An 18311-nucleotide genomic window follows, 5' to 3' on the forward strand; every position below is an offset into this window, starting at 1 on the left:
TGACCAAGCCTAATAGTGACCCATCAGACACAGGAGAAATGGCACAGGGTCACTGCAGTATCACAGCATGTGGCAAGGAAGGGTGGGTTGGCAGGGCCTAAGGACAGCCTCCGAGTGCCTGGGGTCCGGGGCATCCCTTTGCTATAGACGGAGCGGGTAGGTGGGCTCCCTGGCTGCTGGGACCAGGGTATTTGGGGCTGCAGTATTCTGTTTTTAATTCTTAAGGGAACAGTTTTCTGTGCGGTTCACTTGGCAACTAATCATGTAGAATCTTTGAACGTTTCTTCCGTCTTTGTTGCTTATCGTTATTTAACTCTTCACCTGGTTTCTTGCCTCCAACACTCTCTTAATTATGTCAGCATCCTTCGTAGCACTTGAGAGCATCAGTTCAGTTCAGTCGCTCAGTTGTGCCCGACTCTCTGCAACCCCATGAATCGCAGCACGCCAGGCCTCCCTGTCCATCACCATCTCCCAGAGTTCACTGAAACTCACGTCCATCGAGTCGGTGATGCCATCCAGCCATCTCATCCTCTGTTGTCCCCTTCTCTTCCTGCCCCCAATCCCTCCCAGCATCAGAGTCTTTTCCAATGAGTCAGCTCTTCGCATGAGGTGGCCAAACTACTGGAGTTTCAGCTTTAGCATCATTCCTTCCAAAGAAATCCCAGGGCTGATCTCCTTTAGAATGGACTGGTTGGATCTCCTTGCAGTCCAAGGGACTCTGAAGAGTCTTCTCCAACATCACAGTTCAAAAGCATCAATTCTTCGGCACTCAGCGTTCTTCACAGTCCAACTCTCGCATAAGTCCATCATAAATATTCACTCTCCTGGTTGACTTATGGGAGGAAGAGGGTACCAGGTTCCCACAGAGCCGTGGGCCTCCCTTGTCTTCTGTTTGTGCCCGTGGCTCCATCCTGCTCAGGAACTATAGCTCCAGGAAGGCAGGACCCTCAAAATTCCAAGATCCTCAGCAGAGTTGGGGTGGTGACTGCGGATGTGCAGCCTGGGGGCGCGTGGGGGCCACATCCCACTCCAGAGGGATAGGTGGGCGTCAGGCGGTGAGTTAAGGCTGGCCTGTCTTGTACCGCCTGGCCTGCCGCCCACTCAATGTGCCTAATGCCCCGCTGTGAAGTTTTCTTCCAGTTAACAGGAGATCCCTGCTAAAGTCTGCTGAGTTAAAGAGCCCTAGGATTGAAGTGCTTTCTAGACCTTCCTTTGACATTTATTAGCTTTTTCTTTATAATCAAAACATCTGAGTTTCTTATCCTTAAAGATACCTGTACTTGCCTCCCTAAATTGCTGGAAGGATTAAAAAAGTGACTTCAGCATCTTTGAAAACTGTAGACCTCTAAACAAACAGACAGTATCATTAGTATGGCTGAGGGTGGGTGGCAAATGTGTGAACTTAGCGTATCCTTGAATGAATCATAAGTGGATCAGAACTGGTTGAAAACCTTACACATGCTTGTTTCCGTGGGAGTGGGACTCAGACCAGGTAAGTTTTGAAGGAAAGGCGAACAGAAGTGTCTGGCCACGTTGGGCCATGTCTGGAGGCTGGCTGCAGTTGGAGGTTGAAATGTACCAGGAGACTGAAGGTGAATGATGGGGGGTGTGTGTGTGTGTGCCAGGAGACTGAAGGTGAATGGTGTGTGTGTGTACCAGGAGACTGAAGGTGAATGATGGGGGGGGTGTGTGTACCAGGAGACTGAAGGTGAATGGTGTGTGTGTGTACCAGGAGACTGAAGGTGAATGATGGGGTGTGTGTGTGTACCAGGAGACTGAAGGTGAATGATGGGGGGGGTGTGTGTACCAGGAGACTGAAGGTGAATGATGGAGTGTCTGTGTGTGTGTGTACCAGGAGACTGAAGGTGAATGATGGTGTGTGTGTGTGTACCAGGAGACTGAAGGTGAATGGTGTGTGTGTGTGTACCAGGAGACTGAAGGTGAATGATGGGGGGGGTGTGTGTACCAGGAGACTGAAGGTGAATGATGGGGGGGGTGTGTGTACCAGGAGACTGAAGGTGAATGATGGAGTGTCTGTGTGTGTGTGTACCAGGAGACTGAAGGTGAATGATGGGGTGTGTGTGTGTACCAGGAGACTGAAGGTGAATGATGGGGGGGGTGTGTGTACCAGGAGACTGAAGGTGAATGATGGAGTGTCTGTGTGTGTGTGTACCAGGAGACTGAAGGTGAATGATGGGGGGTGTGTGTGTACCAGGAGACTGAAGGTGAATGATGGGGGGTGTGTGTGTACCAGGAGACTGAAGGTGAATGATGGGGTGTGTGTGTGTACCAGGAGACTGAAGGTGAATGATGAAGTGTCTGTGTGTGTGTGTACCAGGAGACTGAAGGTGAATGATGGGGTGTGTGTGTGTACCAGGAGACTGAAGGTGAATGATGGGGGGTGTGTGTGTACCAGGAGACTGAAGGTGAATGATGGAGTGTCTGTGTGTGTACCAGGAGACTGAAGGTGAATGATGGGATGTGTGTGTGTGTGTACCAGGAGACTGAAGGTGAATGATGGGATGTGTGTGTGTGTGTACCAGGAGACTGAAGGTGAATGATGGGGGGTGTGTGTGTACCAGGAGACTGAAGGTGAATGATGGGGGGTGTGTGTGTACCAGGAGACTGAAGGTGAATGATGGAGTGTCTGTGTGTGTGTGTACCAGGAGACTGAAGGTGAATGATGGGGGGGGTGTGTGTACCAGGAGACTGAAGGTGAATGATGGGGGGTGTGTGTGTACCAGGAGACTGAAGGTGAATGATGGAGTGTCTGTGTGTGTGTGTACCAGGAGACTGAAGGTGAATGATGGGGGGTGTGTGTGTACCAGGAGACTGAAGGTGAATGATGGGGTGTGTGTGTGTGTACCAGGAGACTGAAGGTGATTGATGGTGTGTGTGCACGTGCACGTACATGTGCACGGGGGGGTGAAGCAGGGTGTCCAAGCAGAGCGAGCAGGAAAAGAGAAGAGCGCCCAGTGGGCAATGAGCACTCACACCTTTCTGGCCCCCTCTGTCTCCCTGCAGGTGCACCTCCGCTCTGCCAGGCGCCTCTGTGAGCTCTGCTGTGCCAACCGGGGCACGTTCATCAAGGTGGGCCAGCACCTGGGGGCTCTGGACTACCTGCTGCCGGAGGAGTATACCAGCACGCTGAAGGTGCTACACAGCCAGGCCCCGCAGAGCAGCATGAAGGAAGTCCGCCAGGTCATCCGCGAGGACCTGGGCAAAGAGGTACCTGCCTCTACTTGGAGGGGTGGGTCCCTTCTTGTACAATGTGTTTCCAGAAAGACCCTGCAGAGTTCTTAGCTTGGCCTCAGGCCCTGGGGATCCAACAGAGGTGGGGAGCATGGAAACTTTCAGTGTGAAATCAGGGAGGTTAGAAGGAACGTGAGTGGCCCTCAGTAAAAACTATTACTTGGACCATATGAAATAGTTGATATGTTTAGACTGTTTTTGACCTGTAACCTAGTATAATTCATATACCCCAATCCAATAGTTGCTGTCAGTTGCTGAGAGTTTACTATGTGCTCCAAGCTCTGTTGTTTCCCACATGTTATTTCATTTAGTCCTTATGACAAACCTACAAGACATGTACTATCAATAAGCCTGTTTGGTGGATGAGGGATGGAGGCTTAGAGTGATCAGGTAAAGCGTCCAAGGGGACTGTTAGTACATGGTTCCGGTGCCCTGCTCTATCAGTGAGCTGTCCTAATCATTCAATGCAGTGACTTCTGGGACATCGCTGGGCCTCTGCTTGATTGCCTCCAGTGACAGGAAGCTTATTCTTTTACGGGCTGCCTGATGTGGTCTGTTCTATTATCAGTCATTTCTAATGTAATAAGCGCTTCCTCCTAAGGGCTGATGCCTGCTTCCTCAAACGTTCCTGATCTTCATTCTGACCCTGGAGCCACAGACAAAGGGGCTGAGGGCCATTCTGTACGTGGCCCTGGTCATGCTCCTTTGGACTCACGCCAGTGACCTGCGGGATGTGTGGAACCCAGACTGGGCCCAGTGGTGTGGATCCTTGTTGGCCTGATCCACTCATCGTGATTCTGGGGTGGGGGTGGTTGGAATAGCCATCTGCAAGGATCTACAGAGCAGGCCCAGGCTTACAGACTATGTGCTAGAATTTCATGGTACCTACGAGAACTCTGTTCAGTAAAGCTTTTCTCTCTTCGCCTATTACTACATTTGAAATTCTCCTTTTTTAAAGACATTATTTGTATTTCTTTTTTCCCTTTTTTAATTAAAAAAAAATTTTTTTTTTGGTCTATGAAGCAGAGCATATGGGATCTTAGTTCCCTAACCAGGGATCAAACCCATACCCTCTGCATTAGAAGTATGGAGTGTTAGCCCCTGGTCCACCAGGTAAGTCCCAGCAATTCTCCTCTTAGAGAGAGAATCCTTTGGATCTTCTAGGATTTTTCTGAGCAAAATAATCTTAAATGTCAAGCCTAGATCAGCTGACGCCTTTCCTGAAATTATTTTATTACCTCTGATACTTCCCAGTTTCCCCAAGTAAAATCTTTAGCTGGGCTTTCGAGGTCCACCCCGTCCACTTTCAGCTTGCCGTGGTCTCCATCTGCCTGGACACTCTTTACCCCACCCTCTCCCGGTCAGTCATTCCTTGTGTTCCTAGGCCACTGGCTCATCTGTCTGTCTATCTACCAAATGCCAGGCACTGTGCCAGATGCTGGGGGTCCTGGCCAAATCCCAGCTCTCCCATGAAGTCTTCTCTGACCCTCTGCACACCTTTGCTCCCTCCGCATGTGCTTCTCATGGGCTGGTTAGTTGTGTCTAGGTGGTTTCACCACAAGTTGTGAAGTCTGGGGATGAACACCACGGTGGTCCTTTTATTCCTGGCTGCAGTTCCAGAATAGTACATGGTGTATCGGGGGCGCGGGTGTTTGTTTAATCAACCAATGACTGATTGGTGACAGTTTCCTTCGGCCACTGCGAGCCAGGCAGAGAGTTGGGGCAGAGGTTCATAAAGCTCAGTTCCGTTCCTGCTGATCTGCGTGCAGCTGGCCCTGACTGTCGGTCCCTTAATGTAGAGCTGGCATCACATGCCTGGCATCCCTCCAGAGATGCCCCACTCCTCACTGATGGCCTGGCCTGGCCCCGTTATCTGACTCTCTGGGAGAGGGGTGGGCACTGGATCACATAGGAGGGCTCCTTTCTCCTGGGTCCTGGTGCCCACAAGTTTTTTTGTTTGTGCCCTCCAAGAGCCTGTCTCCCCAGTCCTGTGTAAGTTCTGTAATCAAATCCCACTGGCCTCCGAAGTCAAATTCCCTGGGGGTTCTCTTTGGCCAGATCCCCAGGTTGGGAAATCTGCTGTAGGTCCTAGAACTTTCTCAGCAGCGCGAGAATTTATTTGGTATAATGGTTCTGAGCATAGACACCTCTGTGGCCTTACTTCCTATGGAGGAACATCTCCTCCAAGGGGATGGGGCGGGGGTGGAAGATTGAGTGAAGAGCAGACCTGATTTAGGGCTGAGTCAGGAGCAGGCCACAGGCTGGGCAGAGCAGGGTGAGGATGGCAGGGCCGCAGGCTGAGGGGACGGCAGCGGTGTGGCTCAGCCCTCGCGTGCCCGTACTTCTTGCCAAGACGGTTGGCCTCCTGCTTCCTACAGCATTGAGGCACCCCCAGATGAACACTAAATAAGTCACTGTAATAGCAGTGTGAAGTGCACCATTGCTGGGCACTGTGGCAGCTCAGCGGGGGCGGAGGCAGGGAGAGAAGGCAGCAGCTTAACCCTTGGAGCTGGAGGGGGAGGCGAGAGCAGGGCAGCGGCTTTCCTCCAGGCCAGGGTGGAGCGAGACGGGAAGCTCAGGGCATCAGCAGTCACGGTGTGCCCTCCCGCCCAGCCGGCTGCAGGGTGTCTGGGGTTGGGAGATGCTGCCTGCTTCTTCACGGCCCCTTGTCTTAGCAACCCCCCAGCCAAGCCATCCTGAGCATGGTGGCCTGTGTCTCCTGCCCCAGAGCTGGTCTTGAGCCAGCTGAGAGGGAGACTAATGTCAAGGCCATGGTTTGGAGAGGGCGCCCCTCCTGGCTGGGAAGCTCAGAAGCTTTGAGGTTCTTACCCCGGCACAGACACACAGTCAAAGTCTTGCCTCACCCCTTCCTCCCCCTCCCTCCTGGGAGGATGGCATTTGTTCCCGGTGACACACTTTTTCAGCGTGTGGGAAGCAGGGTAGGTGGGTGTGGGGGAGTCAGGGCGGGGAAAGTCACTCACTCTGCCCTTCCCTCCTCCCTCAGCCCCTCCCGTGATGTTTCTTGGGGAGCAGCCCTCCCTGCCACCTCCCCCTCCACCCACCCAGGAAGATGCTTGAGCTGGTACCACGCCTGCCGCGGGACCCTCCATTTCATCCCTGGTTCCAGGAGCGGTTAAAGGAAGCTGAGTCTGCCGTGCATCACTGTCTTCTAGGTGCGAGTCCTCGGGTGGACCCTGAAGTCACTTGGAGCTCAAAGGCTGCACGCGTGTTCAGTTGCTCGGTTGCTCTTTGCGGCCCCTCCAGGCTCCTCTGTCCGTGGTTTTTCCAGGCAAGACTACTTAAGTGGGTTGCCATTTCCTTTTCCAGGGGGGTCTTCCCGACCCAGGGATGGAACCCGTGTCTCCTGCATTGGCAGGTGGATTCTTTACTACTGAGCCACCAGGGAAGCCCCAAAGATCAGTCACGTGGCTGCCCCTAAATCTCACACCCAGGAGAGGAGGGGGGTGGCCAGAGAGGAGCTGGAGGCTGCTGTGCCCCAGCCTGCCCCGACTGGCTCCGTGTCTGCCTCGTGAGCAGAGCCCTTAGCGCTCTCAGACTGATCCCTGTCCCTGGGGGATAGGGCTGGCCCTGAGAGGAGGTCCCCAGCGTGGGGCGTGAGGTGAGGATGCAGCTCTTCTGGACTCCGTGATGTACGTTTGGTGTTAGATCAGTTCACATCCCTGGACAGCAGGCAGTGCCGTCAGTGTCGAGGTGAGGGCAGGTGAAGTGATCCTATTCCCGGCGTAGGGACTGGCCTCTTTCTGGAGGTGGGGTGCTGCTAGTGGGGGGACCACGTACCTAAGGGAATGGCATGTGAGGGGTGGGACGAGGCCTCAGATCTTCGGATCTGGCCAGTGCTTTGTCTCCTCTGTAGCAGAACTTCTGTTTGGCAGAAACCCTTTAGGAATCACTTTTTTGTGTCTGTGCCTTAGGAGTTTCTATCATTACCAAAAAGAAGCTTACTTTCTTCCTTTTATTTTGAATGTTAGGCTTATGTCTTGCACGATAGGTTGAGCAGTCAGCAGTCAGAGCTCTAGGAGGTGGAGTCATTGCTGCTGTCTGCAAAGTGACTTGGATCTGGAGTGGGTTTGGAGTTCGTGTCGGCCTTGGTCTCCTGACCGCCCATGGGGCGGCGGGCCCAGGCGCAGTGCTGATCCTGACCAGCAGATGGCGCCTGAGCTTGAGCATCAGGGAGGGCTGTTGAAGTCCTTCGGTCCTTCCTTACGGAGGGGAGCCCTGACGGCTGGATGAGACTCTGGTTCTTTCTGCTCCTGGGCGTGGTCCCTGCTGTGGAGCGAGCCTGGGCTGACAGCTCTGCACCCTGAAGGGGGCAGACGCAAGCTTAAGTTACGAGACTGTTGACCACTCTGGGTCTCAGGAGCTTTTGGCGCTATGCGGGAGGACCTGGCCGGGTTCTCCGTGCTGACCACCGTGGCATCCTACAGCTTCTTCATTTGGAGTAGGAGTTCTCCAAGGCCCCTGTAGGCTCTAACAGCGTTCAGTTCTGTGGTTCAACACCTTTTCCTTCACTATCCTATATATATATATATTTTTTTTTTAATTTTAATTTTAATTTTTTATTTTTTCATTCTGTCTGTTGTCTAAGCAGCTGGTACTTAGGGGGAAAGGTACAGAGCTGGAAGTTGTAGCTACAGTCAAAGTGGGTAAAACCTTCCTCCTGGCCTGTGTAGTCTAGGGTCATCAGGAGGTACACCCATTGTAGTAATACCTGGTCCTGTGGGGAGAGGGGAGAGATGGCGGGGGAGAGAGAGATTACATTTGCGTGGGTGGAAGCTTTTTGAAGCCCGTGGTGTCTCATCTAGGTTCTCAAAGATGGGTGGGGTTGGGGGAGGTGAAGGTTGGAGGAGGCGGTCACCAGTTAATGAAATGGGCCAAAGATGCAGGCAGTGGAAAGCATGAAACACAGGGAGGGAGTGCATGGTGAATAGTCTTGTTGACTGGTAGAGGCAGTTCAGGCTGGTGACCAGAGCGGTCGAGGTGTAAAGCTGGGGCTGAGGTTACGTTACGAAAGGTCTTTGGATGTTCTTTTCATAAGGTGAGCCTGAAATAGGAGGGCTTGGAGAGGGACTCAACAAAGAGGGATGGAGTGGAGCTGAATTGCCTTAGTAACATGGGAGATGAGGTCATCTTTCACGGGTTGGGGAGGTGAGGCTGGAGGTTTGATGTGGGTGGAGAGCTTGGGGACAGGAGTTACTGTGGGACTCAGGAAGAGGTAAGGGAATTCTCAGCTGCACTGGTACAGTTATCTTTGGTTGCACACACACACAGACACACACACACACACAGACACACACACATCCCTCCCCAGTCCCGGAACACACATGGACAAGTCCAGTCTCCTTATAATACATTTCAGTGAGTGATCCAGTTTCTTCTGTTGTCCTGGAACATAGCTGTATCAGATGATGTTCTTTCCAACTCTGGAACTCAATGAAAAAACGGAAGTAAATGAGATCAGGGGCCGGAGCTCAGAAACACCTTCTGAGGGGCCATGTTTCTGCTGGTGCTGAAGGCTTGGAGTTTGGCTTCTGTCCTCCGAAACACATTTTATCAGTCTTTTCTCCCCTGAGCTTCTGTGGGGTGGGGTTTCTAGACTTGACCCGGTTTTGTAACCCCCTCGTGGCACCCAGGGACAAGTGCTCAAGTGTTTCTGAGAGACCATCTGACCCGAGTGGCTGTGAGAATGCAGACGAGAACCACTGCAGTTCAGTTGGGAAAACGCACCTACAGATATAGGTGGAGGGTGGCGTTTCCGGTGTCAGCAAAAGTTCAGAAAGGAGAGAAGGAAGCCCTGCTCCCAAGAACATTGTTCGTTTATCGAGCTTGGTGGGGGTGGCAGAGAGAAGGCCCTGCGGACAGGAGGAGCAGCGGAGGCAAAAGCAGACGGGGAGGTGAGGGCAGAGCGCTCTTGGCCCGTGTGCGAGGCTCCTGGTGAGCGGAGCCCCGGGTGGGCACAGCGCAGAGACTGGGGCAGGGGCTCGGGCGGGCTCGGCGCCGGGGGAGGGGACTTGCAGAGGAGTGGCCAGCTCTGGGGAGACCCTTATCATTTCTGCACGTCTGCACACACGACCTCTGCTGGCGTGCGGAGAACTTTGTGAGAACGAGGACAAGGCACCCCAGCTGGGTCTTGCTTTCACGTGGCCATCAGACTCTTACATTGAGCCTTCGAGGTGGGCAGGAGCCAGAAACTGCCTGTTGGCTTTATTGACCTCGTGACCAGGGCTTCCCTGGTGGCTCAGACGATAAAGCGTCTGCCTACAATGTGGGAGACCTGGGTTCAATCCCTGGGTTGGGAAGATCTCCTGGAGAAGGCAATGGCAACACACTCCAGCATTCTTGCCTAGAAAATCCCATGGACAGGGGAGCCTGGTAGGCTGCAGTCCATGGGGTCGCAAAGAGTCGGATACGAGTGAGCAACCTCACGACCTTGGACGAGCAACTTATCTTCTCTGTCCCTCAGGTTCCTCTTTAGTACAATGGAGTTAATAATGGTACCTTGCCTCCTCGGCTTGCTGCAGGGATGAAATGAATCAGTGAATGTGGAGCATGGAGCCCACGCCTGGCACAGAGCAGGCGGCCAGCAAACATTAGCCACCGTTCCTGTGCTGTGCTGGATGCTTTCAGTGTGTGAGGAACCAAGGTCCTGAGGGACTTGAAACGGTGGAGTTGGGTCTTTAACCATGTTTTCTGATACAAGATTATGGTTCTCTGTCCCTGATGCTATTTTGCTAGAAGAATCGGCCTTTCCCTCCCTCTCCCCTCCCATTGGTACCCAGTGTTCCATCTACTGGCCAGCCGCAGCCCTCACCGGTAGAAGCCTCCCGCAGGCTGCCTTGGAGCCTGTCCCCCAGGCTTCTTGAGAGCCTCCCTCCACCCTGGGAGGCTGCCAGCGGCTCACTGGGCACTTTCCTGAGGCTACTCAGCAGCGCCTGCGGTGTGGTCTTGGACTGACTCCACAGATGAGATAGAGCCATGGGTGCCGGGCGTCAGGGAGCTGGTGGCTGTGTTGTGTCTAGTGATAGCTGACGGTGAACGATGTTGGATTTGTGATCTCCGAAGAAGAAGATTTAGCTTCGGGACCAGGGACCAGGCTTGATCACTCCAGAGCTTTTGTGTAGCTGAGTTTTATTAAAATGAAAAAGGGACAGAGAAAGCTTCTGACACAGACATCGGAAGGGGGGCGTGCCCCCCTCACTAGTGTGAGCAAGGGAGCTGTATCCTTTTTTAATTGGTTATTACAATAAATCAAAAGAATTTTACCAGACCCACTCCCTTACTTATATTTTAGGATGACAGGGTTAGAACTGAACAGTCGGAAGATCCTACCAGACCCACTCCCATAATATACATTCTAAGATATCAGGCTGAGCGCCGAAGAATTGATGCTTTTGAACTGTGGTGTTGGAAAAGACTCTTGAGAGTCCCTTGGACTGCAAGGTGATCCAACCAGTCCATCCTAAAGGAGATCAGTCCTGAGTGTTCATTGGAAGGACTGATGTTGAAGCTGAAACTCCAATACTTTGGCCACCTGATGTGCAGAGCTGATTCATTTGAAAAGATCCTGATGCTGGGAAAGATTGAGGGCAGGAGGAGAAGGGGACGACAGAGGATGAGATGGCTGGATGGCATCACCGACTCAATGGACATGGGTTTGAGTAAACTCCGGGAGTTAGTGATGGACAGGGAGGTCTGGTGTGCTGCAGTCCATGTGGTCACAGAGAGTCAGACACAACTGAGAACTGAGCTGAACTGAAGAGATCAGGATTAGTCAGAAGGTTTTCAGGAAGGAGAAACTGTCCTCAAGCAGGATACATTGTTGTTGTATAATCCCTAGTACAGAGTTTAAACTGAGTTGTGTAATCATCAGTTCCAGGCTTAAAGAGGAGAAACTGTTTTATGTGACTCAGACTAAGGAATGTATAGGGAAAAAAAAAAAAGTTTGTCCTTTCCTCCTCCTTGAGAGCCCCAGACCCCTCTCGCCTCCTCAGGGACCCCGGACTTCTCATCAACCTGCCTAGGAGTTGACTCTTTCACTAGGACCCCTTGTGCCCGCCTCACCTGAAGGATGGCAGCTGGACTCAACTTCCTTTGTCCTGGAGGAGTTGGGTATGGGATGAGTGATGAATATGCCCCTGGTTGAACTGGGGCTGGAGAAGAGCGTAGGGGACAGGCTGCAGGGGAATTGCGCCTGCCCTGGGGCCTGTGAAAGCTTTCCTCCTCGGTGACAGCCGCCCCCATAGTCCCGTGTTCCCCGCTGCCTTCTTTCCAAGGCCGACCCAACTCCTCCCTGTGTGTCTCAACTTCCCTTATACTTTTGATAGAGCTCTCCTCTGTGTCAGCCCCTGGGGGTCCCCGCCCTCGGGGTTGGGGGGCTCCTGCCTGGTTCTCATACACCTCGGCGCGGGGCCGGGCCAGGGTGGGCTCGCCCTTTATACCACCCCCAGGGCTGCCCTGCTGGCCTGGAGCTGGGGACCACGTCGAGGGCTTCAGCTGTCTGTAAACCTGCTCCTCTTGGTCTTCTGCACAGCCTTGGAGTTTGTTTTGGCGTCTGGTTCCTTGTCTCCCCAGACAGCGCCCCGCCTCCCCCAGGCTACCTCCGGAATGTTCTGGGAGGGGAGCAGAAGGCGCTGGAGTGCGGGCAGGACCCGGTGTGCCAGGGGGAGACGACCCTCCCCGCCGCCTTGGGCTCCTCCAGCCTTCCCAGCAGCTCTCAATAAAAACACATTTATATTAAAAAACATAATGAAAAATAGAAAAACATTTTTCCCCCGAATAATGCCGAACATCCAAAGGAGATTTTTATCAATTATGGGAGAGAGAGTTGGGCCATAAAATGGTAATTTAACGAGCGGGAGATGGATGGCGGGCAGTGTCCCTGTCGGCGGGCAGTGTCCCTGTCAGCGGACAGACGCCCTTAGTCCCGGGGACCGAGGCACCGCCTGCTCTCCCGCCGGTGCTGGGCCGGCCCCGGGCCCGCGCCCCTCCCCTGGGCGGGGGCTCCCGTCCTCCTCGGCGGACCCCTCCCGCCTGTGCACCGAGGCCCCGGCAGGCAGCGGGGCGCCTCCTCGCGCCCACGTCCTCCGCAGCCTCACACAGGCGCCCTGACTGCTCAGGTGTCTCCCGTCGGCCGACCTCTGCTCCTCAGGCCCGCCCTCTCGGCCCTCCGTGGTCCTCAGGCCTTCTCCTCCTCTAAGCTCCCACTCTAACCACCACCGCCGCGACAACAGCAACACCACACACACACACAGACACGTAGACACACACACATAGACACAGATGGACACACACAGAGAGACATGTAGATAGACACACGCACAGACACAGATGAACACACACAGATGGATACACACAGAGACACAGATGGACACACAGACACGCAGACACACACATAGACACACGCACAGATGGACACACAGAGAAACATGCAGACACACACACATAGACACAGATGGACACACACAGACACACATCCAGATGGACACACACAGAGACACAGATGGACACACACATAGACACACGCACAGATGGACACACAGAGAAACATGCAGACACACACATAGACACAGATGGACACACACAGACACACACACATTGACACACGCACAGATGGACACACACACAGATGGACACACAGACAGACACACACATACAGACACAGACACACACACAGTGTGGATGCCTGTGACACCCACAGATGGACACAGACAGACACGCACACACACTGTGAGTGCCTGTCAGGCATTGCTTTAAACTTTCACATGGATCAACTCACTTCTCACTAGAACCCTCTGAGATGGGTACTGGTTTCACTCACTTCACAGCTGGGAAACTGAGGCACAGCATCTGCTGAAGTGGTCCCCTGGGCCTCCCCAGGTACCCCCCAGTCAGGATTAATGGCTCTTTGTGTTTCCCCCCTCCGTTGCTGCTCTTAGGCAGTTGTCTGTTGTGTTAAGATTGGTTGCCTCCCCATTTTGAATCCCTAGTGGGGCCTAGTGTGGGCTCTGCACATAGTAGGTGTTGTAATGTGGTTGGGTTGACTTCTGAGCTTCCAGATGCCCCTGTCCCCTTGAACAGGCTGGCCTTCTCTTTCAGCCTGGTGGTCTGGTTGTCTCAGAGGGCAGTTTATGTTCCCGGGATGGCAGGTCCCTTCCCCCTCGTCTTGGGGTTTCTTCAGGACGCTGTCCATGCCCAGCACACAGAAGGTGCTTAACAATGGGTTATAACATGCGCCGAGACACTCCATTGGAGGCAGGGCATCATGGCTTGGGGTTACAGGGTCTGGGGTTCTCAGGGAGACCAGCTCAGCCCGCCTCGGTCTTGGTCCCACTGTCCCCTGGGACGTTTCTGTACAAGCCTGTAGAGTGCTGTATGAGGGTGTGTCTGAGGCTATTTAAATGATGGGCTGATGGGAGGCCAGGGTTTGGCTTCTAGAAGGAGCAAAATGATCATTTCTGAGGCAGCATAGCATAAAGGTTAATAAAACAGGCTCTGGATTCAGTAGGCCTTGCCCAGACCCTGAATCTATCATATTCTCACTGTATCGTTAGTTCTTTCTTTTTTTAAAAAAATCTGTTTATTTCATTCATTTATTTGGCTGCACCTAGTCTTAGTTGCGGCATGCGGAATCTAGTTCCCTGACCAGAGATGGAACCTGGGTCCCCTGCATTGGGAGCTCAGAGTCTTAGCCCTAGGCCCACCAGGGAAGTCCCTTATTGGTATTTTTTTTTTTCCCTGAGCTTTAGTTTCCTCATCTGTAAACAGGAACGATAATAGAACCTTTGCATTAATAGGGCTGTGACGAGGATTGAAAGCTAGACCATCTAACGTGCAGCGCCCAGCTTATTGTGAGTCCCAGAAGCTGTTAGCTGTGGTTGTCATGTGTGGGGAGGAGCACCCAGCCTCTCACCTGGGTGCTCTGATCTTCCTGGGGTTTGACAAATGCTGTATCTTCTCATTGAGCCCTCACTGACCAGAGGCAGCTGCTTTAGACAGCGGTTATCCCAGAGTGTCACTAACTCATGGGTTATATGGGTTTTGAAATCATCTTGTCCAAGCCTGTTTTTTTTTTTTTTTTTTTTGCAGGTGAGGAAACTGAGGCTCAGAGAGGGGAAGTAGCTTGCCCAGAGTGGCACAGCTGCTTGGTGGTAAAGGCAGGAGTGGAACCCAGGTCTCCCGACCCCTGACCCAGGGCTCATCCTCCTGGACTCTCTGTTCGGGGCTGGAAGCTTTGTGCCCGGAAGGAGGGGGCTGGCATGGGAAACAAGGCCATTCTTGTTCTCAGCGAAACCCAGAGGGCCTCAGGTAGCTTCCACCCGGCTTGGGACCGTGGAGTACCCTGTGGACTTCGAGGAGGCTGGATGTCCCTAAGTTCACCCCCCAAGGGGATAAGATTCTGTTCTTTGTATACTTCCGTCAGCCCCATCTGTGGTTTGAGGCGATTCTACCCATTTGCTCACCAGTTCGCCCTCAGCCCACAGGCCAGGCTTGGGGTGGTCCCCGTCCCTGGCATCTGGCATGTAGGGATGCCCACATCCTCTGCTGAGCTGCCGTGCCCAAGCTGTTCTGTGAAGAGAGAGCTTCAGCTCATGGTGGCCCCACTCACTGCCTGATACTTTGCTTGCTCAGAAAATACAGGTTTGTTGAGTGACTGATAAGCTCTTACCTCTGTGTCAGCGCTATGGAGGATACAGAAAGTGTCAAAGCCACGTCACTCCTTCCCACACCCCCAAAACCAGGCAGACAGAACACTCCACAGGGGGCGTAATTAGAGAAGAATGAAGCGCTCAGCTGTGGGGCTGATGCAGGAGAAATGCAGGGCTCAGTTGGTAAAGAATCTGCCTGCAATGCAGGAAACCCCAGTTTGATTCCTGGGTCAGGAAGATCTGCTAGAGAAGGGATAGGCTACCCACTCCAGAATTCTTAGGCTTCCCTTGTGGCTCAGCTGATAAAGAATCCCCCTGCAGTGTGCAAGACCTGGGTTCGATTCCTGGGAAGATCACTGGAGAAGGGATAGGCTACCCACTCCAGTATTCTGGGCTGGAGAATTCCATGGACTGTACAGGGTCACAAAGAGTCAGACGTGACTGAGCGGCTTTCACTTTTCGCTTTGTGGGGCAAGTTCAGAAGGGGGTTCTTGGATGCGGGGGGCCGTGAACTGACCCTCAGAGGATGAGGAAGATTTAAGGAGGGAGATATCAGAGCACGAGAAGCTGGGCGGTGTGGTGGCCAGGGCTGACCGCAGCTTGTTTCCCACTGAGAGCAGGCCAGGAGGGCTGCAATGACAGGGAGCTTGGCTGAGGGTCTGTTAGTTTGCAACAGCTGTTGTAATGTTGCTTATGCAACAGAAATCTGTTGTCATATACTTCTGGTGGCTGGAAGTTCAAGATCCCAGCGTCAGCAGGATGGCTCACCTGTGGGCGTCAGGGAGGCCCTGTTGCATGCCTCTCCCCTCGCTTCTGTAGGTCTGCAGGCAGTCTGTGGGTTTCCTTGCCTTGTAGAAGCATCACCCCGATTTCTGCCTCACCCTCACCTGGCCTTCTCCGTGTGTGTGTGTGTGTGTGTGTGTGTGTGTTTGTGTGTGTGTCTCTGTGTCTGAATTTCCAGTTTTCATAAATGCAGTCCTGTTGGATCAGGGGGCCAGCCTGTGCCACCATGATCTCATCTCAACTAATTACATCTGCAAGGACCCTGTTTGCAAGCCAGTTCGTGTCCTAAGTGCTGGAGGCTAACACATGGATATTTGGACACAAATCAATTCATTATGGGTGGTGTGTTGGCTGTGAGGATCAGAATCCCAGCTTGAACTAGCAGAGGCAGAAAGACAGATGCTTGGCTCATGGAACCACATCTTAGCAAGAGTTGGAGTGGAACTGTGCCTTCTGGGCCCGGACTCTCCTCTCTGTCTCTCAACTTCTTCCTGAGTGACCTTCATGACCCTCATGAGTGAAGGTCAGCTTCACTCATGGTTCCCTCCATGACCACTGGCCACCAGCCTCTCTTGGCCTCACCTCTTCCCAGCTGTGGCCCCAGGAGAGACTCTCTGCCCCCTTCTAGTTTCACTTTACAAAATAAAGTGTTCCCCATCATCCCCCTCCCCAGCTCAGGTCTATCTGGAACCTCAGACTGAGATGGAATTTTGCAGATGTAAGCAGGCAACCTGAGATGAGTTTATACTGGCTTAAGGTGGGCTGCAGTGACTGGTTTGTCCTTCTAAGAAGGCCGTGAGACAGTGGGAGCAGAGATCTGAGTGATGTAATGATGAGGAACTGAGAGCCTCAGAAGATTGTGGGATGCCAGCAGAAACCAAGAAGATGCAAGAAAGCATTCTCCCTTAGAACCTGCAGAGGGAATGCAGGCCTGCCATCACCTTGATTCCAGGCTTCTAGTCCCCAGAACCATGAAACAATACATTCGTATTGTTCTAAGACCCCCAGTCAGTAGTGATTTGGTGTGGTAGTCCTAGGAAGCAAACACAGCATCCGTTCCGTACAGACCAGTCACTGTGGTCAGAAGTGGTGGGTCTGTGAGATGTCACTCCCCCCGCCCCCACTCAAACCCCAATACAGTTGGGGTTGGGTGGAAGGGGCAAGGCACACAAAGGCATCAAGAAGAGGGGAAGACCAACAGAACCAGAGATGTTCATGTCAGCAGATGATAATGGTAGTTTCTGTGTATTTGGTGGTTGCTATGCAAATATCTGTGAAAAGAAGAGAGGCGAAAAACAAATGAGAAAAAGAAAGATATAAGCATCTGAATGCAGAGTTCCAAAGAACAGCAAGAAGAGATAAGAAATCCTTCTTCAGCGATCAATGCAAAGAAATAGAGGAAAACAACAGAATGGGAAAGACTAGAGATCTCTTCAAGAAAATTAGAGATACCAAGGGAACATTTTATGCAAAGATGGGCTTGATAAAGGACAGAAATGGTATGGACCTAACAGAAGCAGAAGATATTAAGAAGAGGTGGCAAGAATACACGGAAGAACTGTAGAAAAAAGATCTTCACGACCCAGATAATCATGATGGTGTGATCACTCATCTAGAGCCAGACATCCTGGAATGTGAAGTCATGTGGGCCTTAGAAAGCATCACTACGAACAAAGCCAGTGGAGGTGATGGAATTCCAGTTGAGCTGTTTCAAATCCTGAAAGATGATGCTGTGAAAGTGCTGCATTCAATATGCCAGCAAATTTGGAAGACTTAGCAGTGGCCACAGGACTGGAAAAGGTCAGTTTTCATTCCAATCCCAAAGAAAGGCAATGCCAAAGAATGCTCAAACTACTGCACAGTTGCACTCATCTCACACGCTAGTAAAGGAATGCTCAAAATTCTCCAAGCCAGGGTTCAGCAATATGCGAACCGTGAACTTCCAGATGTTCAAGCTGGTTTTCGAAAAGGCAGAGAAACCAGAGATCAAATTGCCAACATCCACTGGATCATGGAAAAAGCAAGAGAGTTCCAGAAAAACATCTCTTTCTGCTTTATTGACTATGCCAAAGCCTTTGACTGTGTGGATCACAATAAACTCTGGAAAATTCTGAGAGAGATGGGAATACCAGACCACCTGACCTGCCTCTTGAGAAATCTGTACGCAGGTCAGGAAGCAACAGTTAGAACTGGATATGGAACAACAGACTGGTTCCAAATAGGAAAAGAGGTACGTCAAGGCTGTATATTGTCACCCTGCTTATTTCACTTCTATGCAGAGTACATCATGAGAAACGCTGGGCTGGAAGAAACACAAGCTGGAATCAAGATTGCCGGGAGAAATATCAATAACCTCAGATATGCAGATGACACCACCCTTATGGCAGAAAGTGAAGAGGAACTAAAAAGTGTCTTGATGAAAGTGAAAGTGGAGAGTGAAAAAATTGGCTTAAAGCTCAACATTCAGAAAATTGAGATCATGGCCTCTGGTCCCATCACTCCATGGGAAATAGATGGGGAAACAGTGGAAACAGTGTCAGACTTTATTTTTTTGGGCTCCAAAATCACTGCAGATGGTGACTGCAGCCATGAAATTAAAAGACGCTTACTCCT

The 18311-nt window shown here is 52.2% G+C and overlaps 1 protein-coding gene across 3 annotated transcripts in view; it reads left to right on the forward strand.

Moving 5' to 3' along the window:
• ADCK1 (aarF domain containing kinase 1) overlaps positions 1-18311 on the forward strand; it is a 137424-nt gene that overhangs the window by 58885 nt on the left and 60228 nt on the right. For all 3 annotated transcript variants that reach the window (XM_069597193.1, XM_069597194.1, XM_069597196.1), the window contains one exon: positions 3025-3228. In XM_069597193.1, coding sequence (XP_069453294.1) covers positions 3025-3228 — 204 coding nt within the window. The remainder of the gene's footprint in view (positions 1-3024; positions 3229-18311) is intronic.

Source organism: Ovis canadensis, chromosome 7, assembly GCF_042477335.2.
Source record: "Ovis canadensis isolate MfBH-ARS-UI-01 breed Bighorn chromosome 7, ARS-UI_OviCan_v2, whole genome shotgun sequence".
Taxonomy (NCBI): domain Eukaryota; kingdom Metazoa; phylum Chordata; class Mammalia; order Artiodactyla; family Bovidae; genus Ovis; species Ovis canadensis.